Here is a 27,865-nt window from a genome sequence, read left to right on the forward strand (position 1 = left end):
TCCTACAGCTGGGAGGCCCACCACGGAAAACTAAAGATCTTGACAGGCGAATTACACCCAACATCAACTTGAATCGAATATTATAACCGCACAAGTGACGAATCCGATACACCCGAAAATGATAAGTGCTACGATACCATGAGAATGATAAGCCTAGTATTACGTCTATGACTCATGAGTAGTGACTTGGCTAATGATACAAGTATCCCATATGCAGGCAGTATCCAGATGACCATGTTCATTATCCGCTCCGATACGCCCACCTAACCCAGATGCAAGTACAGTGAATGAGCTAGTCGGATGCTACTTTCACGACCACTTTCTCTCCGTTCACTTGTCCATTTCGTACTACATCAAGAGCATCCTGGCAGCGATCTTGTAGCGATCCTTGGTCAAATAGGCGAACTCGATTGGGTTGAATGATGCCTTCCTCCAACAGTCGAGGGAGAATCTTTGGCATCAGGTTGTCACGAAGGTACTCATTCTACGCCAACTTATCAACATTTTTTGTTCAAAGAATTTCACAGATACTCACCTGCTGGTACAGTCGCGTCCTCACGCCTACCAGTTTCACCGAATCTGGGAAGAGGTTTCTGTCTACCGGTAATTCCATCCACATTTGCGCATCTTTCCCTGCAACATGCCTTGTGCCTTCCTTCACTGGTAATAGCATAGCGACCACACCGTCGGAGCTAACGACATTACATATGCTTTTGAGTGTGCTCTCAGCGCCGATGCAGTCCAAGACAAATTGAAGCTTTTTGCCTGCAGCGAGTAGGATCTTCTCGAGCATGTCGTCAGCGCTGTAGTCTATGACATGGGCGGCACCAAGAGACTTGAGGTAAGAATGATGGCGAGGGGATGCCGTTGCAATGACACGCCTGTACCCAGCAAGGGCCAGCAGCTGAACAGCGTATTGACCAGATGTAGCCCCTGCACCATAAACGAGGATTGGAGTCTCTGCATGGGGAGGTGGTACCGAGACGGGGAATGTTGGCAGAGTAAGTTCCAAACAATCAAACAGCGTGTAAAATGCAGTTATAAAATTGTCGGGAATTGTCGCAGCTGCTTCGAGAGAGTAATCATCGGGGAGCTGCGAGTCCGATTAGCACTCGCATTAAAAACGTGATTTATTCCAAACCTTGGCGCAGGTGGAACTCTGCATAATTGCACGTTCTTGTAAACCCTTCCCCCTTGATCCAGTCGTTGCAAATCCGCAAACCTAGAAAACAACATGGGTATCAGGCTTGTTCGTTCACCTTGTCTCCTGTCTGCAGGCCGCCCACACCAGAGCCAACAGCTTCCACAACTCCACTAAGATTGAGGCCTAACAGAACTGGGTATTCGCCGTTTGTATTCCGACCATAATCCGTTACGTATGTGTCAGAGGGTACGACTGCGCTGAATGCCACTTTTACCATCACCTCACCAGGTCCAGGAGATGGTGTCGGGACCTGAATAACAGATGTTATCCCAACAGCTGTACTCGCGAATGCAAGATGAGTTTGCGACGACATGGCAGTAACTGGGAGGTCGATGGGTCAAAAGTAGTGTTTTCGGTGGTGGATAGTGTCATGTATTTATGGCTCCTAATAAAGGCGATACAGCAATCTCGATGTGCGCTTTGTTGAATTCTGACACAACCAGGCGGCGCTTACGAATCCAACAGCTTGAAAACCGCAGGCTGATCACAAATCTACGCCACTTCTAGCATTAATGTTGTCATTTGAAGATGCGTAGCGGGTGATAATGGTTGTATTTTGAAGTGCTTACAAATATATCATCATTATTCACTAAGGTACCTCCGTGAACAACGGATGTCACAAATCATACTAGGTCATGTCGGGGAACATAAGATTTGAATTCGAGTTTTTATAACTTCACAGCCTGATTAAAGATCCATAGGTGATGCGCGGAGAATATAACACCATTCCTAGATTACAAACAAGAATGAGAGGACACAGGGGGAAAAAGGATCCAGGCATGGCCCTTGCGACCACCGAAAGTTGGCTCGCCTCAATGAGGACGAGAGATGGGCTGAGCTGCGTCCTGCGCATGAACCCAGTGAAAATCGATAGGAAACGTGTCGATATAGATTGAAGAAAATAGAGCCTGTAGATTTTATCATCGTGTTTCGAGTCTTTCGAGGCACTTTTTGAGACGCAAAAAGATAGAGGTCGAGAGGAACTTTTTTTGGCGTATCATATGATCATGGTTCCCGTTCTGTTGCGTGAAGTAACCAAGAGGGGTGCAAATGGCAAATCCCGGATATAGACTGGTGATGGCAAGCCCGTCTATGGGCAGTTGAACCATACTCTATGCAGTTTGTCGACGTTCTACTATCTTATCTGGTCAGAGAAGAAACATCAGATCGATTGTTAGACAAATAAGATCTGATATAGTACGAGCAGAGAAAATGAGATACATGAAGGTATTCGGGCAATGTTTTCGACCAGACCCTGATCGGATATTTCGCACAAACAACGCTCCGAACCTAAGAGGTCAAGATGAGCCATGAGGGCGGGAGGGCCCCAGCTGCGAGTAGTCAAAATCATCGTGGATTTTGAGTGATGCGTCGAGTAAATATGATGCCGGTATTATGAACTGTAGTTTGATTCATAATTTTGACGCAGTGTTTAAGTTGATTGCGAGATGCATGCTGCTGAGGGTGTGGTGGGCAGAAGGAAGGAAGGAGTACCACAGAGAGTTTGCAAGTAGTAGCATGAAGCTCGGGATGGATGATGTCCCAAAAGTACAAAGCAAGGTTTCGCTCCCATGAGTCCCACGCAACAAGTCCTTGCTTCCTCGGCTCGGCTTGTTTGACAGGCAGCATTGATACGTTCCATGTGATGCAGGTTTCAAATTAAGAAAAAAACTTTACGAAAAACTCACTCGGAGTGAGCGCTGTGAACAAAATTCGAGTGTTGATGCCACGGCTGGCGCTGAGCGCTGAGATTTGACGAGTAGTGAACATATTATTTTCGAGCGGGACCACACCTATAATTAAATTAGTGTTGATTTTTCTGAACTTTGAATGATTATGTAATAAGTAGACGTCACACTATGGCACTCACGGAGCAAACTAGTTACTACTCACTTTCATCCCAGCCTCACCGGACCTAGCGATATATCTAACAGGGACTTCAAGTGTTAACGTTAACGTTCAATTCATTGTTCAGCCCTACCACTTGTCCATGTCATGGCTGGTGACGAAACTATTACACCAGTGGCCAGGGTCTCACAACCCTAGTACAGGTACAAACCAAAAAATTGTGTGCGACAGAACTTTCTTAGACTTGTCAGGGAACCTGACAAAAAGGGCGGCCGCCGGGCTACTAACTCGCTCGAGGACTCAGAAGCAGCGGTCGAATACCCGGGCCTACCTCCTGGTCATACTAGTACCTCTTTAAATATCTCGGAAAATGGTATTACAACAGCGAGCGGAACGATACAGCGACGAGGTCGATACCAAGTCTGAGTAGTTCTCCGTGGCATGGACTCGGAGTACGATCTATCCACATAGGAGGTGGTCACTGATTAATGAGCGGCCAGCATCTGTCAACTTGAACTCTAAAGGAGTTTTAGCCGACTTGGACATTGTGCCCTTCTAACGGCGCGATCGCTGCAAACGAGCTATCGGCTGGTCCTTACTGCTTAGCGCAAGTGCTTGTTGATTCGGAAGACCGCCATGACGATCTCCGCAATGATGAAGCTATCGACAATAGTAGAGATGATAGATAAGTGCATGGCCCATAATATTGATATTTTACATTGTCAGGTGCAAGCTTACTTGAACTGAGCGCTGACAAGCGTGCGCGGGGGAATGACCCTTTTCGTGTCCGGTTCTGACTACACATCAAAAATACTATGGTCGGAGGACACGTGGGTTACCGTTGCCATATCATTGTGATGTGGCCCACCGCATCTGGTTAATTCCTCGGTTCACCTGTCTCGTGCGTACCATATCATTTTTTGACTTTACTATGCTGCTTATATAAATTGATTCAATCAATCTGGCCCGGCTCGACCTGGTCCACGGCCTGAAGCCGGGTCGTGCACTTTGCTCGTCCTGTTCCTCCTTGATTTCCGTTCGAGGAAATGGGAACACCTCAAAATCTACACATATGAACATACTACTTTGTAATTGTGCGACCCAAGTACTTAACCGAAGAACTGATCCGGAAGATGATGACTGTTATAGTCCGACCGATGACAACGAGTCACCACCATTTCCCTTGGCGCCGTCGCTTAGAGTTGCGCTTCTAGCGGCCGCCTCAATTCACCAGTAACCGTGCACAATATCATCTTTAATTATGATTTGGTGTCGGTCTCAACTTAAGCTTGACAGGCGAATACCTTTTTGGATAAGACAAGGGAGGGTCAAACGGCGTGTCGTCACGGCGATGAGTCTGAACCAGATCGTTTAAATAAGAATGCCGCGGCGCGGCATGTGTCGGATCTAGCGAGTGCACGGCACAACGTACCTAAGTACTTATAGTTCCGAAGTGGAATTAATTCATGTCATTCTTTTGTTTCTTTGCCAATTGCAACAGAGTTGACAAAGACGAATGTTGGACGAATCAGTGTAAGCCTCGTCAACTATCTACCTCCCAGAATTTCACTTTGGTAACTCAAACTAGATAGGATATTGCTTTTGCTGAACAACTTGAAGAGTCTCGAAGCAACACGGGCTAGATGCACAATATCATATGATACTACTACTTTGTCCGGTAGAAACCTGTGCGTGAGTGCCCAAGGTTGTTGTTCATTGTCTCGGATCAACTGTTGGTAATACTAATGACAGGCTCACCGTCCATAGAAATTCGAGTTTCACAAGTAGCTTTGTGACATTGTCTTCCACGAGTTTGAGTTACACTTTACACACGACAACATGTCATCCACTGATCTTCGCTACCTGATCAAATCAGTCACACCGGGCCTTCATAATGCCATGTCTCAACGGTACTACATAATCTGCAGGAGAAACTCATATAATCTTTCTCCTGGTAACGAGTGCGATCATCGTCCTTCTGTTCTTCTTGGTCACGCCTTCTTCTGCTAGCGTTGCTGGTGGTGATGAGGCGGCAGTTCAATATGTTTATCAAGAATGTGATGCAGGGCTTTCCGACCATCACTGGCATACGATGGTTCAACCTTTCTGTCCTTGTCATCACACCAGCTCTTTCGCTGTATGGCTTGCTTTGTGTTCCCATCCTTCAGAAGACTGTAGTTTGCACTGCCCTCTATTATATTTATTCCATGCTTGGTAGGTGCTCTGCAAAGGCTGATCGCTTCTTCTGATTGTTGATTTTGCTCCACCAGGCATAACTGCTGGTGAGTGGCGGCGATAACCTTTAAGGGATATCATCAGAATGTGCTGCTACAGGATACCACCGGCTTTGGTCACATAGATCGTATAACGCTTCGTTCCCCTTGCAAGTATTCCTTATCCTTGCAGGGGCGAGCGCAGTGCAAGGCTCGTGTTATTGGTGGGCACGCCGCCATCGTTCTCATCATAGGCATACCGACACGGATCTGGACCCGTACAACTCAGAACGAGGCCTCCTCTGGACGCACATAGGATGGATTATTTTTAAGTCAGACTTGAAACCCGGGCCAGCCGATATCTCTGACTTGGGCAAGGACCCTCTCGTACAATGGCAACATCGATGGTACTTTGTCATCCTGACTATTTTCGGGTACTTGCTTCCAATGATCATCCCTGGCTTGTTGTGGGGAGACTGGAAAGGCGGATTCTTCTTCGTTGGTGCACTTCGTATGACCGCGTGTCATCACGTGAGTTCTGTGTTGTTCATCCAAGGCAAAGCTTGACCTGAGTCCAGTGCACTTTTTGCATCAACTCCATTGCTCACTATCTCGGAACTACGCCGTACGATGACAAGCACACACCCCGCGATCATCTTTTGTCCGCTATTCTCACTATGGGAGAAGGATACCATAACTTCCACCATCAATTTCCCATGGACTACAGGTAGCAGTTGACATCCATTGCGCTGTTCTCAACGTCATTTACACAGCTCTTGGCCTTGTCACTAGGAATGCATTCCGATGGTATCAGTACGACCCTACCAAGTGGTTCATCGGTGTCTGTCACTATATCGGTCTTGCCTCCCATCTCCGCGTTTTCCCTAGCAACGAAATTGAAAAGGGCGCACTCACGATGAAGATCAAGGCTCTCAAGGACATCCAGGACTCAATTGAATGGCCCGTACCTCCGCAAGAACTTCCTGTAGTTTCGTGGAAAACATGTGAGTGACTCCACGTTAGCACCCGTTCAATCGTTGCTAATCAATATCTCCATCGGCGTGCTTTGAAAATAGTCCAGGAAGAATCCCAGTCTCGGACCCTTCTCCTCATCTCAGGTTTTATCCACGACGTGTCAATGTTCCTTGATAGCCATCCGGGAGGATCCGTTTTACTCACACGAAACTCTGGGAAAGACATGACAGCGTCATTCTTTGGCGGTGTCTATGCCCACTCTCACGCAGCACATAACGTGCGTACCATGACACTATTTGCTTATTCATTAATACTAATGACTAACTCCGATCCTCCGTTGACTACTGTGAACTTACTTGCATGTTACGTCATGTAGCTCCTTGGGATGATGCGTGTGGGCATTCTAGCAGGTGGTGTGGAAGCGCCAGCAGAGCATGCCATCCCACCCAGTCAGCGACTGGTCATACGCGCTAACACCTCCCATTAATAATACAGCTGCCTGACTCAAATGTCGGAATTTGTGGATCGACAACTATGCCTCCCGTGGCTGGAAATTGGAGACATAGGTGGTGCACGTTTATCAGGAGCAGTTCGATATGACAAAAAGTGAATTTGCAAGTGTTAAAATTCTTGTGGGCATGTACTTTTCCAAAATTTGTTCTTGAATATCTTGAAAGTCTTTGTAGTTTGCGGATCAGTAATTAGATGATAGATGTTTATCAATTCACTACATAGTCTCCAGAACCCGAAAGACTTGAGTCGCATTGGTATCTTCAGTAATTATACTACGTAATGCATGAAGGCAAGTTAGGAATATTCGAAGGCCGAAAAAATGAGCAAAACAAAAGATTTGCCCACTGGCTGGATTGAACAACCGACCTCATCATCTCTCGGATCTCCTGATCCGTTACAAGTGACGCGCTCTACCACTGAGCTAAGCGGGCTTGTATAACGTTCACATGTAGCTATACATAATCCGTTACACCTTAGTCACCGCGCCTCTCGAGGATAGATTATCATAGATAGCTATATACGATGCTGGGTATACGTATATACTATTCAAAATATAACTGAGAACGGTACGTATATTAATTCTTGGCTATATTAATACTGTGCGTGGAGAGAGGACGAATATATGAGAACCAGCGTGTACTAGTAGGATCGAGCGAGTGAGATGGGAAAGAACTACTAGACATGTGGTGTCGGTTTCTTCCGAGCACTCACACACGTAGACAGCAACCCTGTATTGGGGTTAGGGTTTTGGATGGTTTAAGTAGCGCTGGCAGCTGTTACGTGTCAGCGATACACTTCCCAGAGGCAGCTTGAAGCAATGGGCAATGTTCTATCATGGGTCATCGACGCAGCACCCCCAAAGGCCACTTTTTCCGTTGACCAAATTCCAGATCTGACAGGAAAAGTAATCATTGTGACTGGTGCCAATACGGGTATCGGGAAGGAGACTGCGAAAGTGAATCGTTATTTTATGGACGAAGCTGAGGGTTTGTGTTGACGTGGACTCCAAGGTTCTACTCGCACATGGCGCAAAAGTTTACATCGCGGCTCGCAACCAGGCTGCCTCAGAGGAGGCTATTCGTCAACTGAAGCAGGAGACCGGAAACGAGGCAATATTCTTGAAACTTGACCTTGGAGACCTAAAGGCAATCAAGGCGTCTGCTGAAGAGTTCCTGAGGTAAGAGATGCGCCATTTGAGGAATTGTCAGCTTCAAATCAAAATACCCAGCAAAGAAACACGACTACATATCCTTTTAAATAACGCGTGAGATGACTTTTTTGACCTCGACGAGATCCGTGGTACTGAACGTCACTAGTGGTGTTATGGTACCACCCATCGAGCTAGTGACTGCAGATGGCTACGACCTCCAATTTGGAACGAATATCCTTGGTGAGAAACTTAACACCAGCTGACACTGAGATGACCTAGGACTGGTACATTTCAGGCCACTATTACTTCACAAAGCTCCTGCTCCCCATTCTAACCTCGACGGCTAAAGCCACTTCTGAGGGAAAAGTCCGCGTTGTAAACGTCGCTTCCTGCGCGCATTTATTTGGAGGTCTCAATTTTAACACCTTCAAAGATGGCCCGGCTCGAAAGAAATGCTCAGAGGGCAAACTCTACAACCAAAGCAAATTCGTACAGCACTTCCGTTAATGTTGAAGAATAAAGCTGATCATGGTACAGGCAAATGTCGTTTTCGCTCTTGAATTGGCGAAGCGATATGGAGACCAGGGTATTATTTCGACGGCACTGAATCCTGGCAATATCAATTCGGATCTGCTGCGTCACGCTGAGGCTCAACTTCCAAGTATTGTCAAGAAGATTATAGTAATCCACCAAATCCTCAAGGAAATTTTTCAACGCTAATGGGGTTGTCAGATTAGGGTGTTACTGTATGATGTGTCGCAAGGCGCCCTTACGCAGTTGTATGCTGCTACGTCCCCAGAAGCTGCTAGCTTGAATGGCAAGGTGAATCTCGGGATTGAGCTTGTGTAATGTTGTGGTGCTGAAATGTCTCTAGTATCTTGTGCCATGGGCTCGCGTCAGACCGCCTAGGCAGGAAACACAAGACCCTCAACTCGGTAAGGCGCTATGGGATTGGCTGGAGGAGCAAGTCAAATATGTATGATTCGAAGATGAGCATATTTGAATTCTGAGTTTGGTAGCATCAATGGACATCGTCTCGACTTTTTGTGGTGCCTGTTTGTCTACAACTGGTGAAAACGGGGATTAAGGAGCAACAAGAAAAGGAATGTATGCAGTCTTTAGCCTTCTTCATCGGAAGAGGAACCCAGAGGGATAAAGCGCTTTGCGCTGGAAGCAGTACGTCCGAGCTTGAAAGTACATGTTAAGCCAATCGTCCGTGAACATGTACTGGCGCTCACCATAGACATTTGTGCACGTCGATCACGCAAACTCATTGATGCGGACATGGAATCAAGCGTGCGTAACAATGGTACTGAAGGACCAGGACAGGTGGATGAGGTGAATGCCTGATTCGACGTAGCAAATGTGACTTGTCGCCGTGCCATTCCACTCGCAGAATGCTGACCCTGAGTTTTCAAAACAGGCTGGGCTGGAGCCAGTGCTGGAGACGGAGACAAAGACGACAGCGGTGACGATGGAATGGAGACGTAACATTTCAGGGGCGAGCGAAGAACTTCTTCCAACTTGATAGCCTTCGAGATTGGTTGCGGATGGATGGATGGAGCAGCAGGTGCTGATTCTGGCGTCTTCCTATCTTTGTTGGCAGTTGGTGGGACAAAGTTGTCGGGCTTCGTAGCCGTAGCCGAGATATTCGAATTGATTGGTGCAGCGGTTGATGCTGAAGGAGTCGCCTCGTCCACTCGAGCCGATGGAAGTGGATGCTTGCCCGACTGAGAGGAAGCATGCATCCTTTGAACATTCATTGGAAGATTGGCTGCAGGACCAGAAAAAGAAGATTCGGTAGCGGACTTTCGAAACTGTATAGTGGCATGGTTGACTCGAGGCAGTATGTCAGCGAGGGGCGTCCTCGTGGTGTATTTAGGCCTTGGTGCTGCAATGTAGCCGCTGCTAGTGACAGAGCCGCACGCGGGAGAAGCCGACCTGTCGGCAATTAGGGATTCGCGCACATCCACGGCGTGTTTTGCCGGAGAATTCGCCGTATGAGGTCCCACGAGCTCAGGTGAGGTAGTAGGTAATATGCTATCCAATCGCGGCTTCTTATGATGATCTGTGCAAGGGTTACTCGTCGCCGGGTCGACAGAGTGGGGCCGATCGGATTGTGAGCGCCCTGAACGTGCGTCGTCTTGATTTAACCGAGAATTGGTGCGCTTGCGGGTGGGACGATTCTCAGCAAAAGGGGGCAGGACTGCTACAGCTGAATTGGAAACACTTCGCATGCTGTTCAAAGGAACGGATCGATCGGATAAAGTAAACTTCATGTTGTCAATATCGCGGCTCAGACTTGAAATGCTGGACAAGACGTTATCGGTTATAAACGTTTTGACCTGATCCGCATACATAGGGAAGGTTTGTACAAGTGGAAGAAGGGGAAGTACCGCGGTTAGTATTGAATGCTGCTGGTCCTGTATAATTTGCATAGCATGATTCTGAGATTGAACGAGCTGTGCAATCACGGCCTATCAGCTGGGTGTACTAGAGACAAAGCGGAATTAATGGTAAAATCATGAAGTACCATTTGAATCGCATCTATGCGCTTGTTTAGAGCTTGTATGCTATTTTCCGCTGAAGATTGTGATTTTTGGACTAATTCGAGGGATGATGCTTGTGATGGTGCACCGATGCAAGCCTTTAACTCGGTTTGCACTTTCTTTGCTAAAAAGAGTGATGAGAACATAAACCATCTCGTGGTTTGCCATTGAAAGCATATAATCCAAACGCATACTCACAACTATTCGAGATCTCGTCAAGCACGCGTTCACGTTCACTCTCTGATATCCGGTTACAGTTTACCACTTCAGTCTTTGCGTCCTTGACGTTAATGAGTAAAGTGTCCACTCTCGTAGAAAACTTTTCGAGGGTCGTCTGCATATCGTGAATGAGCATTCGCATGGAAGTGTTGGTCCTGTCGACTGGTGCCATTGAAGGAATCATGGGTGTAGCGGCAAAGTCGCTAGACGCCGGAAGATCCTTCTGGAGAAGATATGCCCATAGTGCATTAGGTGCTGGCTTCCGCTCGGTGCTCATGATGTTATAGAAAGAGACAGTCACTGTGAAGATACTAATTTTCCTAAAAGAGATTAAGGATGTCAACGTCTACCGGTTAGTCATCAGCAGCATGACGCAGTGGAAGCGTGCAGGGCTCATAACCCTGAGGTCACTGGATCGAAACCAGTTGCTGCTAAGTTTCTTCCTTTTGCCATTATAGCTGTCCCAAATTTGCTGTCCCATTGTCATAACTTGGGTATTGTTTTTTCCAAATGATTTCAGCAGTCAATGAGGCATTGAAGAGTTTCTGGTGTACAAATTAATAGATTACAATACTCTTGCCAATACACTTAGTCAATAGCAGGAATCATCAACCAAGAAAGCGGACTGCTACTATCTCCCTAAACTCATCGTGGCGCAATCTATGGTGGTTGCGCCAGGCCGACATTCTCTGCTGATTCAAGAGCCCATACTCCTATTTCATCCTGCGGGAGCTGACTCCACTTCGCGTAAACCTAGCATTTGTTAGAATGTTCAAACAATCCCAATGAAAAAATTACGCACATCATCAAGGATATCCAATAATTCCACCGTCTTAGCATCTGCAGCACGTTGTTTGTCGTCATTATCCTTACACCGAGCGTACAGAGCAGCGTTTTCTTCCTCAAGCTGTCATAAAATAAGAAAATGAAAATCTTTCAAATAATAGCATTTGAGAGTTACTTACAGCCTGCAGTTCTGCTCGTATGCGCTCTACTTCAGATTCCATCACCCGGACAGTACGCGCACGAACAGCAGCACGTGGTGCGAGGTTTTCTCTCCATACATCCTTGCCATGTATTTCTCCACGTTGTTTTCGAGCTCTAGCTTCCGAGACGACGGCATGGAGAATGTTGATACTATCCCTTACATTGAACTCCTTAAACAAATTCTCACAGCTTTGCTGAGAGGCCGTCTCAGTAATGGCGCATTCAGTGATGCTTAAACACGAAACTTACGTGTATTTGATCCTCCATATGCCTCGAGACAGTGTTAAAAATGCCCTCTGCACCATGTGGCTCTTCCTTGCACCAGAGCGTGAAGCATTCCTGAAAATCTTCGTATCTACGCGACCATTAGTTCAAATCACGCGTAAATATGAGTAGCTTTGATACTCACGTCCATTTATGTGCTGAGCGCGATATGGCAAGTTGTAGTGCTGAATGAAAATGGGTCCACCGTTTGCTGTCTGGCACTGTCTTCATCGCGGCTTAGGTCAACGGTGTCAGTGCATTTGGCACGTGATCAATAGTGCAGTGGTTTCCAAGTTCCGAAGGAAGTTCCCTGAGTGAGTGCTGTCGTGGAATCTTGGATGTGTACCACCGACACCCATGGACCGCAATGACGAAAACGACGGGTCGGCGAGAATACCACAGCAGAGGAGCTCTGTTCCATCATTTCTGTTCTTAATATTTATGCTCTTCATACTCACAAATCACACTGGGGATGAATTTCTCGCTCGAAATCATTACCAGGATGCCCTCCAATCCCTCAACTACCAGCTGTCAAACTTTACTGCTTGGCTGAATGGGACAGAGTCTAACTTTACGATGGTATGTACCAAGTTGCTTCTGACTGCTGATGAATGCTGACGAAGCGCAGCCAGACAGAAATGCCGCCGCCACCCCTCTTGTAGGGTCATTCATGTCCTTTGGGTCTCGTCTCAACCCGCAATGGGGATCTTATTTTTCGAATGTGACCGGATTTGCGCACGGCGAGATCGACTTCTTCAATATCACCCCTCCCAGCCTTGGATCCGCAACCTATTCCTGGAGAACACACGCTGAGACATTCATGGGTGACACTAACATGACAGATCTCGCCGGTCATTTCGGATCTTGGAATTGGACCGGGTCGGACAAAATTTCATGGAGTATAATGGATCGAGCTCCAATCAGCGTAAAAGGTGTTACCGAAAAGATCGCCATGGTTCACGTGGGTTGCTTTCATTACTTCATTTTATGAAACTTGAATCCCCCACAGGGCAGAATTGATGTCCGTCATCCCGCCACTTCCGATGATATGAAACTGGATTTTGAAGGCGTGCACTTTCTTGCAAATGGGTCAATATATGGTTTTGCTGAACCTACCGGGTGTGTTCTTAGCGATGACGTTCAGACGACTGAAACAGATGTTGTGTTAGTCGACATATAGATATCCGTTATATCCCCGCATTCGTCCCAGAAGCTTTCCAGAATGACACTGCTCGGACAATAGAACCTGAATTGATGTCTAGAATTAACAAGGTGAAAGATATGATTGATGCAGGTGTTATTGACCAGGACTCGACCAGTATGCCAAATATAACTCCTTTGTCTGTCACATTTCTAACTATGCTTGCAGATGGGGAACCGCAAGGAGGTTGTGGATTCAGCGTTTACGCACAAATTGCGCCATCCGAGATACCCGCAAAGTATATGGAGGACCTTGAAGACGAATTACAGAAACCAACGGGAAGATGGACGGTGAAACGTCCGCCTCTCAAGCTCAATGGTGTGCTTTTGAGTAGAGAATGCGGCATTCTATATAACTTGCATGACGCAGAAGGATTAAGGTATGGCTTCAACGTTTCCTGTTTAGGGACCTAACTGAGTGCTTGCCTTAAGGTCTCAGTTGTTCTTTCGGAAGGTTGCCACATGTCAGGACGTTCCGTCTTGACTCAGTCAGCTTATTGATTCGCGGTTTTGGACAGATGCTGGTATCTCAGCTTTGGTGTACCTGGTGCAGTTACTACTACTCTCTCGTCAAGTTGACCGAAGTCGTACTCCTGCTGGATTGTCTCGTGTGTCCCTATGGACGTTCCTTACACAATCTATCGTGGACTCCGTCTCATTTGCTGGGCATATCACTTTTGCCATTATTGCTAATGGGCGTCCTTCCTTATCGCTGGTGGCTCCAGCATTCGTCGCCTGCGTGCTTTTTGCTTTTGAATCTGTCAGTGAGCTTTTACTGCTCGATAGGCTACGCAGACTGAATTGGCTTTCCAGCAACATGCCATCCTCATCAATCAGGTTCAAGCTCCAGAGGATGCAGTGGCGCCACCCCCTCCCCGGCCGGTACAACAGGAACCATCACTGCCTCCTCAAGCTGTGCCCACACCAACGACAGCTCCTCCTAGATCTACTGGCCCAACATTCTTAAGTTTATTGTTTCGACACATTCGCTCAGATCCCCAAGCACGGATATGTAGGTATTCTGGTGTTCTCGTATTCACTTCTGACGTTCCTTCAGGGCTTGGAATGTTTTTCTTTCTAACATTCATCGTACGAGTCATCGTGACTCCTTCGCTAGCGCTGGTATTTGTGGCAAGCATGTACTCCCTTTTCTGGTTGCCGCAGATTGTTCGATCGGTGAAGAAAGGCAGGAGCAGTGCACTGACTGCCGAGTATATGATTGGCACATCACTCTGTCGACTTTTCCATGCTCTTTGTGAGTACCAATGCATTTGTTGTCGATTTATGTTCATCATATCTATATTTCAGATTTCTTAACATGTCCAAAGAATGTGCTCGATGTCGAGCCCCGCCGTAGGTTCAGAGTCGTGGACCAACCAGACTTAACTTATACTTTACTAGGTTGGATGTGGTATCTTGCGATGTTCATCTTCCTGCAAGTTGCCGTTATACTGCTTCAGCAGCGTTTTGGACCGGCATTCTTCCTTCCAAAACGAGTAGGTTGCATTTTTTCAGTTGTATGGATGTTTTTGATGAGCATTGCAGTTTGCTCGTGCGCAAGTGCACGACTATCATCCAGCATTACCGCTTTCTGCCGCTGACCCAGAAGCGCCTGACGAATCTCTCGGGGACTGCGCTATTTGCATGGAGGCTATTCATACCGAAGATGAGAAGCAGCTAGAACATGTCACTGGTGGATTGCTGCGAAATGTCGGAGCAAGGCGAAGCTACAGTCTGGCTCCTTGTCAACATCTATTTGTGAGTTCTCGATATCATTTATGTGCAAACGGCACGCTCATACTGTTGAACAGCATACGGAGTGTCTGGAGAAGGTACGTTTATTGCTTCCTGTCGGATTCTAGATGCTAATCTCCACCTTCTGCTAGTGGCTTGCTATCAAGGTAACAGTCTATATAAACGAATGAGACTGCATATTGATCGATCTTCTCAGAATATTTGTCCTCACTGTCGCAGGCCCCTTCCGCCACTTTGATAGCTCTGATATCTAAAGTACACCATCATCAACACTATCTCAGTACTACATACCTCGCATCTCTTGTATTGCATTTTGCTGTTAATTCTAGTTATCTGTACTTGTTCGCAAGTGTTTCATACTTCAGCTAGTCGATACTTCGCGGATCCGACTAATGTCGCTTCCGATTATGATATGGTAAGCTCACTGTGTGTTTACTAACACCGTCCCCACCCAAACCTCAACAGGTGAGCCCTCCGCTCCAGGAATCTGTGCGACCTCCTCAAAACGTATGCCGATTTTCTCTGCCATTTCCCAAAGAGTACGTTCTGCCACGTCTCGCTCTTTGTAACCAAGAATGATCAGTGGAGGTTTTGCTGGCGTGACACTCATTGAAAACATGATAAGCCTGGAGAGTGTTCCGATGAGTGCAGGGAACGATGCAGTGTTATATGTAACATCTGCCATCCTAGTATGAAAGCTCAAAACATTTACCGATGCAGGTTGATACATACTCACACGATCACATCGATGCCATTGACAAATGATGCCACCTGGGTGGATATGTCAAGTTCATCCCAGTCGAGAACAACGCCCTTAGGTGCGTTTCCAGGGTGGTAGAGAGATTGATTCGAACTCATATTGCTCTGCAATAGGGGCAGAGCAGAGGCTGAACGCCACAATGAGTGATTGTATCCGTTTTACTACCACATCGCTGCTCACGCAAATCGGTGGTTATGATTTTTCCTGCTGTGACAGGAGTATCAAGGCCTTGCAAAATACCAAGAACGATAGCAACTATGCCAGTTCCTGCGCCTACTCAGAGTCAGCACTGCAAGGAATATTACCTCGCTGATAGCTCACACCTAGCTCGAGAACATCGCATTTGGAGGCGAAGAGTGTATTCTTCACCTTTGAAACCAGGGTGGTGTTGGCAACCATCCCGGAGTGAAGTTGTATTAACCAAGAGCTAAGGCCGATACCGCTGTCCCATATTTTCTGTTGGAGCCTCATTTCAACCATCTGCAGCGAGGTGGGCTGATGTCTGACTTGCCTTGTCAAGGTCAAAGGAGGTTTGTTCAATAACATGGAATATCACATGGTTATATCTATTGTTTGCAGTTAACGCATATGATCTCTGAATCCGCTCCTGCTTTACAGCCTTGTTTGGGCGAGCGGAGAACAAGATAGGGTCGGAGAGGACAGGGAATGGTTGGCGCCCCAGATTTTCATCGTTCAGGGAAAGTACCTGATCTTTTCGTGATGTTCCAGAGCTAAGGATAAGGCGCCAGTACTCTCCATTGCGGACATTTCGAGGGGGCGGGACGGGTATTTCCTTGTACATCGTAGATGCCCTCCAGCTGGTCAACTTCACGGGCTTTGTTATTACTGGGCTTGGTGTGGCCGAATGCAAGGACCACGAATAAAATATATCTTGAGCGTCTGTGTAATATTCTGTCCGTAGATCATTGGCGATTTGAGGGGTGATGAGGATGGGTTCACCAGATAAGGCGGCTTGGGTGGGAGGTGGCCGCAAGAATGAAATGTAGTAGAACATGGTTCCTGTGACATAGGCCAGGCGCTCGAGATGACTTGCCTGATGCTTGATGTGTCCAGGTACTAGATCAACCCATGTCAGTAGGGAGCGAAAACAGATGCGGGACTGGGGTCAATCGGACGCGTCGCCCGATTTGGCGAAGACATCTTCTGTCTGTGACGCACACGTTAACATAACATGTCTTCTACTATCAACATCCTGAAGACGTCTCGATATTTGCGGCCATGCATTCATCCCTCGAGTCGCTCTTTTGTCCATTCTTTACCGCGTAACTTTCCAAGGATAGGGCGGTTTACGTCGGAGAAATCATTCCAGAGCACACCGCCAACTTTTCGTGACCAAGTTGCCCGTTCAACTGAAGTAGAGTCTTTCAGCTCTCGATTTCCCCGGCCAACAATACGGAATCAAGTTTTGGTTAGCAAATTTCATTTGTTCATGCTTTAGCTAGCTGGCTTATGGCTTATTAGTTTTTTGTTGGTGGGTCTTTACTCGCGTATTCGATAGCTGCAAGTCAAACCGAAGTCGACACCGAGTACTGGTCAAAACATCTGGTATCTGTCTCTCACAGATGGACTCCGCGACCACCAACTACTGAAGAGATGAGAAAGGCTCAGTACCTAGAGCTTGGCAAGGTGCGTTTCACTCTTTTCCGAAATTCTTCATCATACATTTTATCCTCTTCAGCATTTGCAAACCCAAGTAAATCAACTTAAAGATACTTTGGCGGAATGGCCTCTTGCATTGCGCAACCTCGCTCTTTCCGTCTACGTTCAAGCTGCACAGTCATACCTTGATGCCCCCGAAGGCAGAAGATTGTGCTGGTTGATTTGCGGCGTCAACACGGCTATATATCTCGTGTGGAAGATACCACGACTCGCGCCATTCATGACCCGAACTTTCACTCACCACCCCTTGTCGGGACGCTCATATACTCTGCTAACGAGCATGTTTAGTCATAAATCCTTCATCCATTTGTTGGCAAACTCAATGGCCCTAGCTAGCTTTGGTGCGCTAGACACCTCTCTAGAGGGACATCCTAACTTCTTTCCTCTATAAAGGCTCGGCCGCCACGCACTATTTTACCCTGGAACAACTCAAACATGGTGAACATCAGCAAGAAGCCACTGCCAAGTGGCATTTCCTTGCCTTCTTTATCTCTGGTGGGATGCTTGTGTCAGTCTTTGTTGTCTGGTTTACTCATCTTTTGAAGCCGGACTCTTCTCTGGTTTGGTTAGCCACACTGCTGCTTGCAAAGTTCTCTTCCCTCGCCTTGTCAACCAGTTCACGGCATCTGCAGTCATAAAGAACTCTCCAGCAGCTGCTGCAATTTCTGGCACAGCTGTAAAGACTGCAACTGCTGCTCCGCGGGAGATTTTACCGTCATTAGGCGCGTCTGGCGCCATTTACGCAGCTGTGACAGTCAGCGCATTAGCCTTTCCAGACGCTCAAGTCAGCCTCATTTTCCCTCCTTTCGTTTCGATACCAATTCAAGCGGGAGTCGGTGGTCTCGTCATACTTGACATGATTGGCATCATACGCGGCTGGAGGTGGGTGCAAAAAATGTGCGTGAGAACATCACTAATCTTGGTGATGCCATTGAAACAGGATGTTTGATCATTATGCTCATCTTGGTGGCGCGGCGTTTGGAGCAATATATTACATGTACGGGCCACAGTGGTGGACCTTCATGAGGGGCGAGTATCAACAACTACACTCTCCCACATCCACATCTTAGACGGTAACATGTCCTAGGAGACTATTATAATCCATTCTCAGCCATTATTAATACTTGACAATGCAACAACGCATTAATGATCACTATTGTACAACGGCAGGTAGCAACGTTTCTTGGGGAACATTTTTCGTGGCATGATCAATCAAGTGATATCGATACGCGTGGCCTCCTGCTCCCTTGCAATTTTTGGGAAAGTGACTTTCAAAACTCCATTCTCCATATCTGCATGGACGTTGTCAGGCTGCAGGTGACTTGAGCTTCGGCCCATGAAGGTAGCAAGCTGGGTACAACACACCTCTGTTCCTACAGGTAGCTGCAAGATACGAGAGAACTTTCCGTATGTGCGCTCACGCACAGCGTAATCCTTCTCTGTGTGATCCTTCTCTGCACTCATTTCCCCTGAGATGGTGAGGCGGTTCTGCTGCACGTCAATTGTGACATTCTTCGGCTGCATGCCAGGCAAATCAAACACGGCCATGACTGTTTTGTTATCCTTTAGCTCGACCAAATCCATCCTACTCAAAGTCAGTGGTGCAATGATTCGGAGTATGCACATACTTTGGACGGAATGTCCCGACACGAGACCCGCTTTCGACGGCTCGGCTGACATCAGATGTTGGACGGAACCGGGCACTGAAAGCATCGTCGAAGAGGCGCTCGAACTCGGTGAAAGGGTCATAGTGGAAGTGAACAAGAGACATGATAATAAATATGTACGTGCTCGATTCAAGTTTGTAGTGATGGGCGTTTTGACGAGAGATAAAAATTTCCCTCCTGACAGTAATTTATATTTCTCTAGAACCCCTAGCTAGACCCTCCTGTGTTTCGTGGTCATACTTTCCGTGTCGGGAGGTTTGTTTCAACCGGATATCAAAATAGGGTTGAAGAGGGGCATACTGGATTTCGAATTCAATAGTTGATGACCTCATCAATCGGGCCCTAGCCGCCGGCTTAGGAGGTTATTTTTCCCTCTTTGTACAAAGCTAAATACTTGCAAATAAACCTATCAACCCCTCCACCTCCCGCAACGCCCCTATGGCAAGTCTTAGGTAAGGTTGATATTTCGTTCTTCGTCAGATAGTGCAGTGTACTTCAGAACTCGAGGGTAAATATGAACACGAGGCGCGGAACGACTCTAATTATCTGAAGAAAAAAACAAGGACATCTATGTAAACGCGTTCAAGGGCGTCCAAAAATTCTTTGGCCAGCGTTCTTGGCCAACTCCTGTATTCCTGCGCCAATCATCCCGCTGACCATTTTTGAAGTACTAGCGGCCCCTGCTAGACTCTCGATGCTCTTGGCAAATAAGTCCCATCCGCTTGCATTTTGCAACCGAGAGCTCGCTCCAGCATTCATCATCAACGCGGCTTTCACTGAGTCAAGCTCGTTAATCACTTCAAGTCCCACAGATCGCGCCCACACCACCGGCTGCGCTGTAGAAGAGTAGACCTTGTGCAGCTTGTCGACCGTTGACATCACCTTGTGGTTCTCAAAATAGCGTTCCCGCGCGTAGGGTATCAGAGCCGTATACGAGCCTGAAGAGATGGTCAAAGGGCACTTCTCAATGAAGAAAGACGCGTCTCACCGATGTCTCCTCCGTGTCTCAGAGCTTGTATGATGCACCTTGATAGAGCGTCGACGTCTCCCAGGCCCAGGTTTAAACCTTGTCCTGCTAGTGGATGGACGGTGTGTGCAGCATCACCGACTAAGACTGTGCGGCTTCCTGCGCCCTCCCCAATATAGGATTCAGCATGGTTGTAGCGAAGCGGAAAACTTGCTATGGTGCCCTGCTGAATTGATGTCACGAGGGGAGGAAGCGCATCCGCATCATCCGGGGGAATACCACCATCTGAAAGCATTGAAGTGGCAGATGCATACGCAGAGTGACTTGAAATGCCGTCCGAGCGTTCCCTGAACACGATTTCTTCATTTATCTCCTCGCTTGACTTAGCGCCTTCAAGCAGTCGTCTGTAGATATACTGGAGAGATGGCTCGGGGAGGCGGAAAGCGGCATTGATTAATTGTTCCAAAACTCCTGGAGATGATTTGTTCAGCGCTGCTGCCAAATGAGGTTTGGTCGACCATACAAGCGAAGAGGTGCAAGGAGAGAGCGGCAGGAATGCAATCGGACCCGTCGGGAGGAATCTCTGGTAAGCTGTGTTGTTGGGTACTTGGAATGGTCCTCGCGGCGCGTGATTTAGTGTTGCGACAACCGCTTGCGTGTCATATGACCATCCATATGATGAGATCCCAGCGAACGACCTTACCGGGGAGTTGAACCCGTCGGCGCCGACCAGCAGCCTTGCGCGTAGGGTGACGCCATTGGAAAGATGAACGAGAGGCCAGTCATTGTGATCACCTGTCTCGCGTTGTATCGATTCGACTTTGACGCTGTGAATTACCTGGACACTCGGGGTATCCGAAAGCTTTCTTAGCAGTGCGCGTTGGAGGTTCAGGTTTTCGGTCATTCGAGCCATTTCACTCGACTCCGGTATTACAGATGCGTCAAAGTTGATGCGAGCGCCGGAAACACCGTCCCACACCTGATATGAGACAATTGAGCACTAAAGGACGATGTCACTCTGCAGAGACAGCACCTGCATCTGGTGAATAGGATTCGTGCGTGCATGTTCGACGTAGTCCCAAATTCCAATCCCTGAAACCAGTAAGCTATGACATCAAGCACCTTCACAAGGTACACGCACTGTTCAAGAAATGTTGAGACGTGTGTGTGATGGAACTGACGCGGTTTGAGTACGCGTTGGGCGGCATGCCCCAATCCTGTATTTTGGACAAGTCCCCCCCTTCTATTAGCGTGATTTTGAGTGAATTCTTGGCGATAGGGTTCGCAGCTGCGCATAATGCTCGAATAAGAGCGAGACGTGAGCAAAAAAAGCGACGCACCAAGGGCAGCTGCCAAAGCCAATCCTGCTGGCCCGCCTCCTACTATCACGATGTCATTATCTCTCGCATGTTCAGAACTAAAAGATCTGAGAAACAGCCTCCGTCGACATCCCAGACGCGCTGATGACCTTGGCTTTGCAAAAAAGGCCATGAAATAAATCACAAGTTTATGAGATTGAATGTGTGACTTTAACAGGCGCCTATTATGTACACGCGCCAGTGGCCAGCCTTTAATGTACCTTAGGTCGTGTGGAGTCTGGACTGTGTTATTTCTGAAGTCACTTTCACTTATTCCTCGATTCAATCATTCTCTCGTAAGATTTATTTCCTTGTAACAGTAATCCTCGAATATTGGAGGTCAGCCTGGCCGCCGTAGCTCCCATGGCTGCCCCGCAGGTATCTGCTGCGCAAGCCATCGGCGAGTACCTCCAGTCTCCTGATGATCTCCTGAAAATCTCAGCATTCCGGAAGAAACTGGAGAAAGAGAAGGCTTCAATTGATGCCAGACTCAAAAGTGGCGTCAAAGAGCAGCTTGATACAACTCGGGAGGGACTCACGAAATTGCTTGGGACGCGAAACAACGTTCAGGTCATAAAGGAGGAGATGCAGATTGTGGACAGGATGTGCTCCGACCCTCAAAATGTTGTGTCAACCTTCGACCAGATCAGCAGGGTGCGTTATCTATTGTTCACACATTCAGCCAGCTTGAGGTCGTACAGGTGTCTATGGTGCACAGGAATTTCGAACAGACGGAGGAGATGGTCAACAATCTACTGGAGATGAACTCGAAGCTTGACGTACTAGAGGAATTATTGGAAGCGGAGAGCAGGACCATCATTGGGCCCGCTCCTAATCTCCTTCCAATCCACTTTCACATCAACCGTCTGGAGGCATTCCGAAATCAGACCATGCATCAAGCAAAGAAAGCTTCTGCCAATTCGCGCCAGAAACTTGCGCGTATGTTTGAGCGGTTGAACAAGCTCATTGAAAATTTCGAGGCATACATCATGGAGTTAGCCTGCAACGTGCTGCCACTTGTTCGTGCAGGGTATCCGCAAGTTGTGGTAAAGCTCATAAAGATCGCGGAGCTTGAGGCACGGGAAGACGAAAAGGTATGACACACTGCATCATCCACATAGAACGAAGTTGATATGTTATAAGGCTATCGCTATCAGGCTCGTTAAAAAAGCTGCCAAGATGGATGCGGCATCTAAATTCAAGTCCATGCAGGCAAATGCCCGTATCATTAAGCACTACCGCTCTAAAGTTACCAAAGCCATATCGGACTCTATTAAGGCTAATTTTGACGACGCATATACGCGACATCAGCACGACCCTGGCGCCTTTCTCGGTGGCCTTAGTTGGATATATCAAGACCTCATCCGCATCGAAAGCGATGTGGTACCATGCTTTCCGCCGAACTACGAGATGCATGCGTTCTATATCAAAGAGTACCACCGTACTCTGAATGCGACTCTTCAGCGCATCATCGAATCGGAGCCTGACGCGAGCATCATGCTCGACCTTCATGCCTGGATCAAGGAGTACAAGAAGAGCATGACAGAGTTGAATGTAGCTCCGGAGCTCCTTGATCCACCGTTGCTTGGCGGCGAGGAGCAGAACCTTATCGAGGACTACTTGAAATTGATCGTCAAGAAGCTTGATGAATGGTCTGCGAACCTAATGAAGACAGAGATTCAGGAGTTCATCACGCGCTCGGATCCACCTGAGGTGGACAGCGACGGACTCTATGGCACGCAGGGCGCGGTTATTCTGTTTCAGATGGTGAACCAACAAATCGATGCAGCCACAGAAAGTGGTCAAGGAGCTATCCTTGCTCGTGTGGTGGGTGAGGTGAATCGAGTTATGAGGAACATACAGGATCAATGGACCAAAGTTGTTGAGGCAGAGCTGAAGAAGCAAACGGAGAAACCGGAGGAGGTCGTCGGGGGTCTGGCAGAGTATTGCATTGCACTTGCCAACGACCAGATCAAGTCCGCCGATAACACCGAGGCGCTTCTAGGACGACTCGAGCCCCTTGTATCAGAGAAATACCGAACGCCCATTAGTGAGAAGCTCAATGACGCCATTGACGGAAACTTGGATGTTGCGAAGAAATGCATCCAGACATTCATTGATATTATCCTCAACGACTTGAAGCCCGCGACGAAGCAACTTTTCCAGCCAACATGGTACGACGGTATCATGGAACAGATCGTGCTTACGATGCGGGATTACATGGCCGATCAATCTTACATCAATCCATCGCTCCTCGAGCTTCTTGTCGAGTATCTGCTTGACGCCTTCCTGGTTACTTATCTTACTGCACTCGCCAACTGCCCAAAACTACGCATACCAGCAGCAACGGAGCGCATCAAAGAGGACATCAGTACTGTGTTCTCCTTCTTCAGCGGGTTCAAACCCGCCAAAGAGCTCGAGCCATACTTTGAGGTGGTGGACTTGATTTTAGCGATGTTGGAAGCGTCTAAAAGCATGGTTTTCCTGTCGTTTTGGGCCTTCGCAAAAGTACACGGGCCATGTATACCGTTCGTGGAAGGATTGATGAAAGTTCGAGGAGATTTCGATCGTTCTGCTGTCAGCGAAGTCATGGATAGCATCAAGCGGAAAGTAAAAGATGAAGGCCTAACTGATCGTACGTGATTCTGTGAATTATGCTCATCGCAGCGATGCTTATTCTTCCACCTCAGCTCCGGAGCCGACGATCATGAAGAAGATAACGGTTCAAAGCACGCTATCACGTTTCTTGCGGACATAACCTGACTGACATTGTTATTTATTTCCTTTCGGTTTCTCTGTCTATCGCACTGTATTGTACTCGCATGATATCCGCCATATTGGAATACAAAGGATCGTTTCATTGTGGCTTAGAGCCTTTAAGCTTTATGTCGTCTAAGTACATGGACTTGAATCTACATTATTCAGTCAGTCTTGGTCTTATCTGCAGCCGGGTTGGAGCGATCAGGTAGGATTGCAGCTACTTCATCTATCTTCTTAAACTGCCACGGGAACCTAGAGGGATAGAGAAAAGGACGGAGATCAAATCCTGTGCGACAATGTCAGTCTGGGCAACTTGTGATGTGGAGTTTTGAGCGTAACATACTGTTGTCATCTGGGCTGTAAGATTCCTACAACAAAGTCAGTCTTATATCAGTCTATGAAGATAAATATGCCTACTGCATGATATGCCGGTGTCAGAGTTGTCATCTTATGACGGTTGCGCGCATATTCAAAGAAGAAATGCTTGACTTTCTCTGCGATCTAGAAGACGTAATCAGCAGATTGCACTTAACCTTGAATGATGACATACTTGAACGGGAGACAGGAATGAGCCCCACTCATGCACCAGCTTCGTGAACATGCCATATGGTCCACACTTCTCCACTTTGCGGAAACGACCGAAGACTGATAGTTCATCATACGTCATGCCCATGTCCGCCTATCAAGTGATCAGCACTATTGAGAGAACACTTTCGAGTGAATATTCACCTCATCCGCTTGGACATATGTCTCTGAAATTGGCTCTAGCTCAGCGGTCGGTACGGCGGTCAAAAAACTGCAGAACATCAGGAAAAAGTGCCGATCCTAATAACCCAGCTGTACTAACTCGTTCAAGATGGGAATTTCAAACGCATCCCCAGCGTAGGCAATGAACTTCTTGAGATCAGTCTTACTGATGCTGCCAATAGGATTGATATCAGCTGGTATTAATGTTAGTTCAGTTGGCATTTCTTTCGAGATAGGCTGACCTGCTGAACAATCGTATTTTGTGAAATAACCGCGGAGACTGAACCCTAAGTCAGTCAATTGTCATTATTCCAGCCAGTCGGCATACCTTTCATCAACGTTCGCACTGCCAAGGACGAGGAGTGCACCCTGTCTGCCTCGCACCCAAGGAAGTAGTTGAGCGAAGAGATAAGCAAGGAGCATCCGTAACCGTGCCTGACAGCAGTCATCAATGACCATGTAGATCCCGATTCATGGTACTTACCTGGATGTTCTGCAGCGCCAAATTCTCCGCGCCCGATCCGCCATGGGCTCTGAACTGAGGTCGCATACCAGTAACGAACGCGAACAGGTCACGGACAGAGGTGACAAGAGTGTCCATGTTGAGGTCTACATGGTAGCTAGATTTATTTTTAGTCGAACGTCTCAAGGAATAAAGTGTACGCATACCTTCCAATCGCTGCTGAGAGGTCCTTGGCCCTCTTTCTCGTTTCTGCGCTAGAGTTCTCGGTGCCCATGTAACACGTGTGGAAGATCTTGTTGCAAAACTCATGCGGGTCCAAAGGGGTATAAACTGAGTCTTCCGGCTCTCCGACCATTCGTCTTGCATCAAGAATAACTTGCTTGTCTGATTAAAGTGATCATGTTAGCCAAAACACCAAATCTAGCAGATGAATGGCAGTACCTCCCTTGCGTGCAGCCTCAGCCACGAGGCGGCACATGGAATATACTATCACAGCTGTAGCGCAGGAATCGATACCTCCGCTGAGAGGGACAAAGTATCCCTGTGTACGGGAGCGCCTGAGGTAGTCCCAGAGCCAGCAAGCTGGACCAAGCCTGTAGAGATCATCAGTATTTGGATTTACCTACAAATAATAGGCCTACGCTATCTCTTCCTCTGGAGTATGAAACCTTGCTCCAGCAAGCTTGGCCTGGATACCCAGGGCCATCGCCCCATCTGTATCGCCAAACTTTCCACTTGAAAGTGCAAACGGCACTTCAATTCGATGAAAAGCCTTAGAACGGGCAGCCTGGAGCCCGCGGCTGCGGGATGTGCGATGTGAGCGCACGTCCTCAATATCGATCGTAGCTGTGACGACCTCAACATCGTCCAAGGAGAACTGTGAACCTTGAGAGACGATGTGGCCATTCATGGCGATCATGGCACAACCATCATAATACAGCCGATCGCCGTCGCAGCCTTTTTGATTTGCATAAAGATAGACGCCACCAAGCTGGAAGGCGAGTTAGCTGACAGAGTCCATACTGGGGCACGCCTGTTACCTTGAGTGTCGCTTCCTTTACTAGCTCGACGCGGGTGTAAAGTTTTCGTAACTCATGATGGCTCCCACTGGAATTAGTGAATATTTCGACGCCGTCGAGTCCCATCAAAATATGCGGACTTGGAGTATGCGAGTATGAACGGACGTGCTCGGGTGAGATGAAGACACATACCTTGCTGGCGTAAAGAGCTCTTCACAGAGCTCGACACCTATACAGGTGTCCACCGTGCTTATAATACAGTCTCCAAAAGGGACTTTGACCTGGAAAGGAAGAGTTGTGCGTGACTGAGGTTGAAGGAAAACAATGACAAACCTGCTTTGTGACGGTTTGAATAATCCTTGGGAGGAAATGATCCTCCCATTGTTGATACTTCATCCAAGGAGTAAAGTACCGCATTTCGCGGTAATTGCCATCGTTGGCGAGCCACATCTTAGGGCGAATGAGCAGAATCTGCCTGTCGTGTACAATAACACGACAGTTGTAAATTACATTCTTGTGCACCACGGGCCTGACATAATTTAAATGAGGTCTATAGAATCGGTAAATGACGCTTTACACGTACATTCCAATATCACAGATAATTCCCATGGTATCGTCGCCGGCCAAGATCTTGGCCAGTACCTCCCAGGAATGAAGGATGGTGTCCCCTGTGCTAGGTTATCAGGAGTGCCATGTTTATATGTGTGTGTTTGTACCTTCAAGGAAATGGTCGTAGCAGCCATACCCACTATTGTGGAGGATCTTAGTTACACGCGCTATCACAATGTACGAGTACTGACGGAATTTCCAGCTCTGGTCCAACTCTCAGGGTAGCACCGCGCTCCTTTGCGATCGCGATGCTTTGAATGATACGTTCATAATTTCCCTAATACATATAACCTTAGTTTAATGATACGTGGTGATCTGAAGAACATTACCTGAAAATCTAAGGCCCACTGGTTTAATGAACTTTCCAGCAGTTTAGTGTGTGCTAGTTGGGATCGAGGCCACTACAACGCACCATCTGGAAAGATGTAGGTAAATATGAAGATACGGCAGATATGACAAAGCGCTCACGTAGCCAACGTTATTAGGTGCCCCATGATGGAGGTCTCTAGCTAGCCTGAGATTCGGAGCGTGCGCTCGCATCCAATGGGACTAGCCGGCACCCCCGGGGCCTGCTTCTTCCGTAAGGTAGAACTCATTCAAATCCTCGTATGTTGGCATGTGATTGTGACCTACTGTGACATGTTTCAAGCCGAGGTGCCGGAAGACATGTTACATAAGTACTTGATAAGTAAGTAATGCAGTAAGTGTGACTCGGAGACTCTCTGGTAAGTCAATCCTGTTGCAAAGTTATTATTCACGAGTTGAGAAGTCTTTCTCCGTGTCAGCGCAGCGCGATGGACAGACAATATTGATGGTATACTCACATTCTCAGCCTCGTCAATGTGTCCAGTGAGTTTTTGCTTCTTACTTTGTCGAGCCTTTTCCAGATTGCTGCTCCACACTTTCCGAAGCCGCTTGAGTTTCTGTGGATTTTTGTAGGCCATGCATATCACTACTT

General features: G+C 47.5%; 12 protein-coding genes and 2 non-coding genes across 14 annotated transcripts; 6 read left to right on the top strand and 8 right to left on the bottom strand.

Moving 5' to 3' along the window:
* Positions 1 to 110: 110 nt before the first annotated feature.
* On the bottom strand, positions 111 to 1,873 carry F5147DRAFT_689547 (chaperonin 10-like protein). The gene is given in 9 exon segments (XM_041436974.1): positions 111 to 140; positions 210 to 484; positions 536 to 1,095; positions 1,132 to 1,133; positions 1,146 to 1,222; positions 1,260 to 1,589; positions 1,659 to 1,711; positions 1,791 to 1,829; positions 1,842 to 1,873. 5 exon segments carry the CDS (start codon positions 1,515 to 1,517, stop codon positions 293 to 295), a joined length of 1,089 nt encoding a protein of 362 aa, XP_041294251.1. The 5' UTR covers positions 1,518 to 1,589; positions 1,659 to 1,711; positions 1,791 to 1,829; positions 1,842 to 1,873; the 3' UTR covers positions 111 to 140; positions 210 to 292.
* Positions 1,874 to 4,860: 2,987 nt separating this feature from the next.
* F5147DRAFT_131844 (uncharacterized protein) lies at positions 4,861 to 6,876 on the top strand. The gene is made up of 7 exons (XM_041428194.1): positions 4,861 to 5,266; positions 5,323 to 5,334; positions 5,387 to 5,796; positions 5,844 to 5,992; positions 6,058 to 6,269; positions 6,342 to 6,517; positions 6,617 to 6,876. Exons 1-7 carry the CDS (start codon positions 5,077 to 5,079, stop codon positions 6,725 to 6,727), a joined length of 1,260 nt encoding a protein of 419 aa, XP_041294252.1. The 5' UTR covers positions 4,861 to 5,076; the 3' UTR covers positions 6,728 to 6,876.
* Positions 6,877 to 7,091: 215 nt separating this feature from the next.
* On the bottom strand, positions 7,092 to 7,184 carry F5147DRAFT_t70. Its single transcript has one exon. It is a non-coding gene; the product is annotated as a tRNA-Thr (tRNA).
* A 201-nt stretch (positions 7,185 to 7,385) lies between these two features.
* Positions 7,386 to 9,053, top strand: F5147DRAFT_689577 (uncharacterized protein). Its single transcript, XM_041436975.1, has 8 exons — positions 7,386 to 7,708; positions 7,764 to 7,930; positions 7,982 to 8,017; positions 8,070 to 8,143; positions 8,199 to 8,392; positions 8,441 to 8,584; positions 8,636 to 8,725; positions 8,778 to 9,053. The coding sequence occupies exons 1-8, from the start codon at positions 7,571 to 7,573 to the stop codon at positions 8,883 to 8,885; spliced, it is 951 nt and encodes a 316-aa protein (XP_041294253.1). The 5' UTR covers positions 7,386 to 7,570; the 3' UTR covers positions 8,886 to 9,053.
* A 1,314-nt stretch (positions 9,054 to 10,367) lies between these two features.
* Positions 10,368 to 10,948, bottom strand: F5147DRAFT_796737 (uncharacterized protein; the record flags this gene model as incomplete). Its single annotated transcript, XM_041443174.1, has 2 exons — positions 10,368 to 10,576; positions 10,651 to 10,948. 2 exons carry the CDS (start codon positions 10,946 to 10,948, stop codon positions 10,374 to 10,376), a joined length of 501 nt encoding a protein of 166 aa, XP_041294254.1. The 3' UTR covers positions 10,368 to 10,373.
* An 85-nt stretch (positions 10,949 to 11,033) lies between these two features.
* On the top strand, positions 11,034 to 11,105 carry F5147DRAFT_t69. The gene has a single exon. It is a non-coding gene; the product is annotated as a tRNA-Met (tRNA).
* A 58-nt stretch (positions 11,106 to 11,163) lies between these two features.
* F5147DRAFT_634232 (uncharacterized protein) lies at positions 11,164 to 12,189 on the bottom strand. Its single transcript, XM_041432859.1, has 5 exons — positions 12,068 to 12,189; positions 11,908 to 12,013; positions 11,637 to 11,852; positions 11,474 to 11,578; positions 11,164 to 11,424 (listed from the first exon to the last, which is right to left on the bottom strand). Exons 1-5 carry the CDS (start codon positions 12,151 to 12,153, stop codon positions 11,332 to 11,334), a joined length of 606 nt encoding a protein of 201 aa, XP_041294255.1. The 5' UTR covers positions 12,154 to 12,189; the 3' UTR covers positions 11,164 to 11,331.
* A 56-nt stretch (positions 12,190 to 12,245) lies between these two features.
* On the top strand, positions 12,246 to 15,214 carry F5147DRAFT_689581 (uncharacterized protein). Its single transcript, XM_041436976.1, has 15 exons — positions 12,246 to 12,501; positions 12,551 to 12,883; positions 12,932 to 13,041; positions 13,092 to 13,240; positions 13,292 to 13,502; positions 13,555 to 13,586; positions 13,641 to 13,882; positions 13,936 to 14,134; positions 14,180 to 14,377; positions 14,431 to 14,475; positions 14,524 to 14,618; positions 14,668 to 14,880; positions 14,934 to 14,954; positions 15,009 to 15,023; positions 15,074 to 15,214. Exons 1-15 carry the CDS (start codon positions 12,280 to 12,282, stop codon positions 15,113 to 15,115), a joined length of 2,127 nt encoding a protein of 708 aa, XP_041294256.1. The 5' UTR covers positions 12,246 to 12,279; the 3' UTR covers positions 15,116 to 15,214.
* On the bottom strand, positions 15,215 to 16,775 carry F5147DRAFT_689586 (putative methyltransferase-domain-containing protein). The gene is made up of 5 exons (XM_041436977.1): positions 16,149 to 16,775; positions 15,961 to 16,093; positions 15,818 to 15,910; positions 15,614 to 15,764; positions 15,215 to 15,563 (listed from the first exon to the last, which is right to left on the bottom strand). The coding sequence occupies exons 1-5, from the start codon at positions 16,650 to 16,652 to the stop codon at positions 15,299 to 15,301; spliced, it is 1,146 nt and encodes a 381-aa protein (XP_041294257.1). The 5' UTR covers positions 16,653 to 16,775; the 3' UTR covers positions 15,215 to 15,298.
* Positions 16,776 to 16,798: 23 nt separating this feature from the next.
* F5147DRAFT_689588 (uncharacterized protein) lies at positions 16,799 to 18,534 on the top strand. Its single transcript, XM_041436978.1, has 6 exons — positions 16,799 to 17,066; positions 17,120 to 17,284; positions 17,337 to 17,658; positions 17,711 to 17,812; positions 17,863 to 18,199; positions 18,258 to 18,534. Exons 1-6 carry the CDS (start codon positions 16,830 to 16,832, stop codon positions 18,385 to 18,387), a joined length of 1,293 nt encoding a protein of 430 aa, XP_041294258.1. The 5' UTR covers positions 16,799 to 16,829; the 3' UTR covers positions 18,388 to 18,534.
* Positions 18,530 to 19,129, bottom strand: F5147DRAFT_796747 (small heat shock protein; the record flags this gene model as incomplete). The annotated part of the gene is made up of 3 exons (XM_041443175.1): positions 18,946 to 19,129; positions 18,683 to 18,902; positions 18,530 to 18,628 (listed from the first exon to the last, which is right to left on the bottom strand). Exons 1-3 carry the CDS (start codon positions 19,086 to 19,088, stop codon positions 18,530 to 18,532), a joined length of 462 nt encoding a protein of 153 aa, XP_041294259.1. The 5' UTR covers positions 19,089 to 19,129.
* Positions 19,130 to 19,459: 330 nt separating this feature from the next.
* Positions 19,460 to 21,481, bottom strand: F5147DRAFT_634241 (uncharacterized protein). Its single transcript, XM_041432860.1, has 5 exons — positions 21,292 to 21,481; positions 21,093 to 21,239; positions 20,985 to 21,043; positions 19,973 to 20,930; positions 19,460 to 19,922 (listed from the first exon to the last, which is right to left on the bottom strand). The coding sequence occupies exons 1-5, from the start codon at positions 21,440 to 21,442 to the stop codon at positions 19,567 to 19,569; spliced, it is 1,671 nt and encodes a 556-aa protein (XP_041294260.1). The 5' UTR covers positions 21,443 to 21,481; the 3' UTR covers positions 19,460 to 19,566.
* Positions 21,482 to 21,539: 58 nt separating this feature from the next.
* F5147DRAFT_689591 (exocyst complex component Sec6-domain-containing protein) lies at positions 21,540 to 24,144 on the top strand. The gene is made up of 4 exons (XM_041436979.1): positions 21,540 to 21,963; positions 22,011 to 22,403; positions 22,453 to 23,944; positions 24,000 to 24,144. The coding sequence occupies exons 1-4, from the start codon at positions 21,673 to 21,675 to the stop codon at positions 24,065 to 24,067; spliced, it is 2,244 nt and encodes a 747-aa protein (XP_041294261.1). The 5' UTR covers positions 21,540 to 21,672; the 3' UTR covers positions 24,068 to 24,144.
* Positions 24,145 to 27,499, bottom strand: F5147DRAFT_689597 (uncharacterized protein). The gene is made up of 19 exons (XM_041436980.1): positions 27,376 to 27,499; positions 27,237 to 27,267; positions 27,099 to 27,184; positions 27,015 to 27,046; positions 26,882 to 26,966; positions 26,526 to 26,827; positions 26,341 to 26,386; positions 26,292 to 26,301; positions 25,921 to 26,270; positions 25,721 to 25,872; positions 25,486 to 25,663; positions 25,301 to 25,436; positions 25,164 to 25,251; positions 24,917 to 25,040; positions 24,799 to 24,865; positions 24,620 to 24,748; positions 24,487 to 24,570; positions 24,413 to 24,437; positions 24,145 to 24,355 (listed from the first exon to the last, which is right to left on the bottom strand). Exons 1-19 carry the CDS (start codon positions 27,399 to 27,401, stop codon positions 24,231 to 24,233), a joined length of 2,076 nt encoding a protein of 691 aa, XP_041294262.1. The 5' UTR covers positions 27,402 to 27,499; the 3' UTR covers positions 24,145 to 24,230.
* Between the last annotated feature and the right edge of the window lie 366 nt (positions 27,500 to 27,865).

This window comes from Suillus discolor (assembly GCF_016758755.1).
Source record: "Suillus discolor strain FC423 chromosome Unknown F5147scaffold_20, whole genome shotgun sequence".
NCBI classification, from domain to species: domain Eukaryota; kingdom Fungi; phylum Basidiomycota; class Agaricomycetes; order Boletales; family Suillaceae; genus Suillus; species Suillus discolor.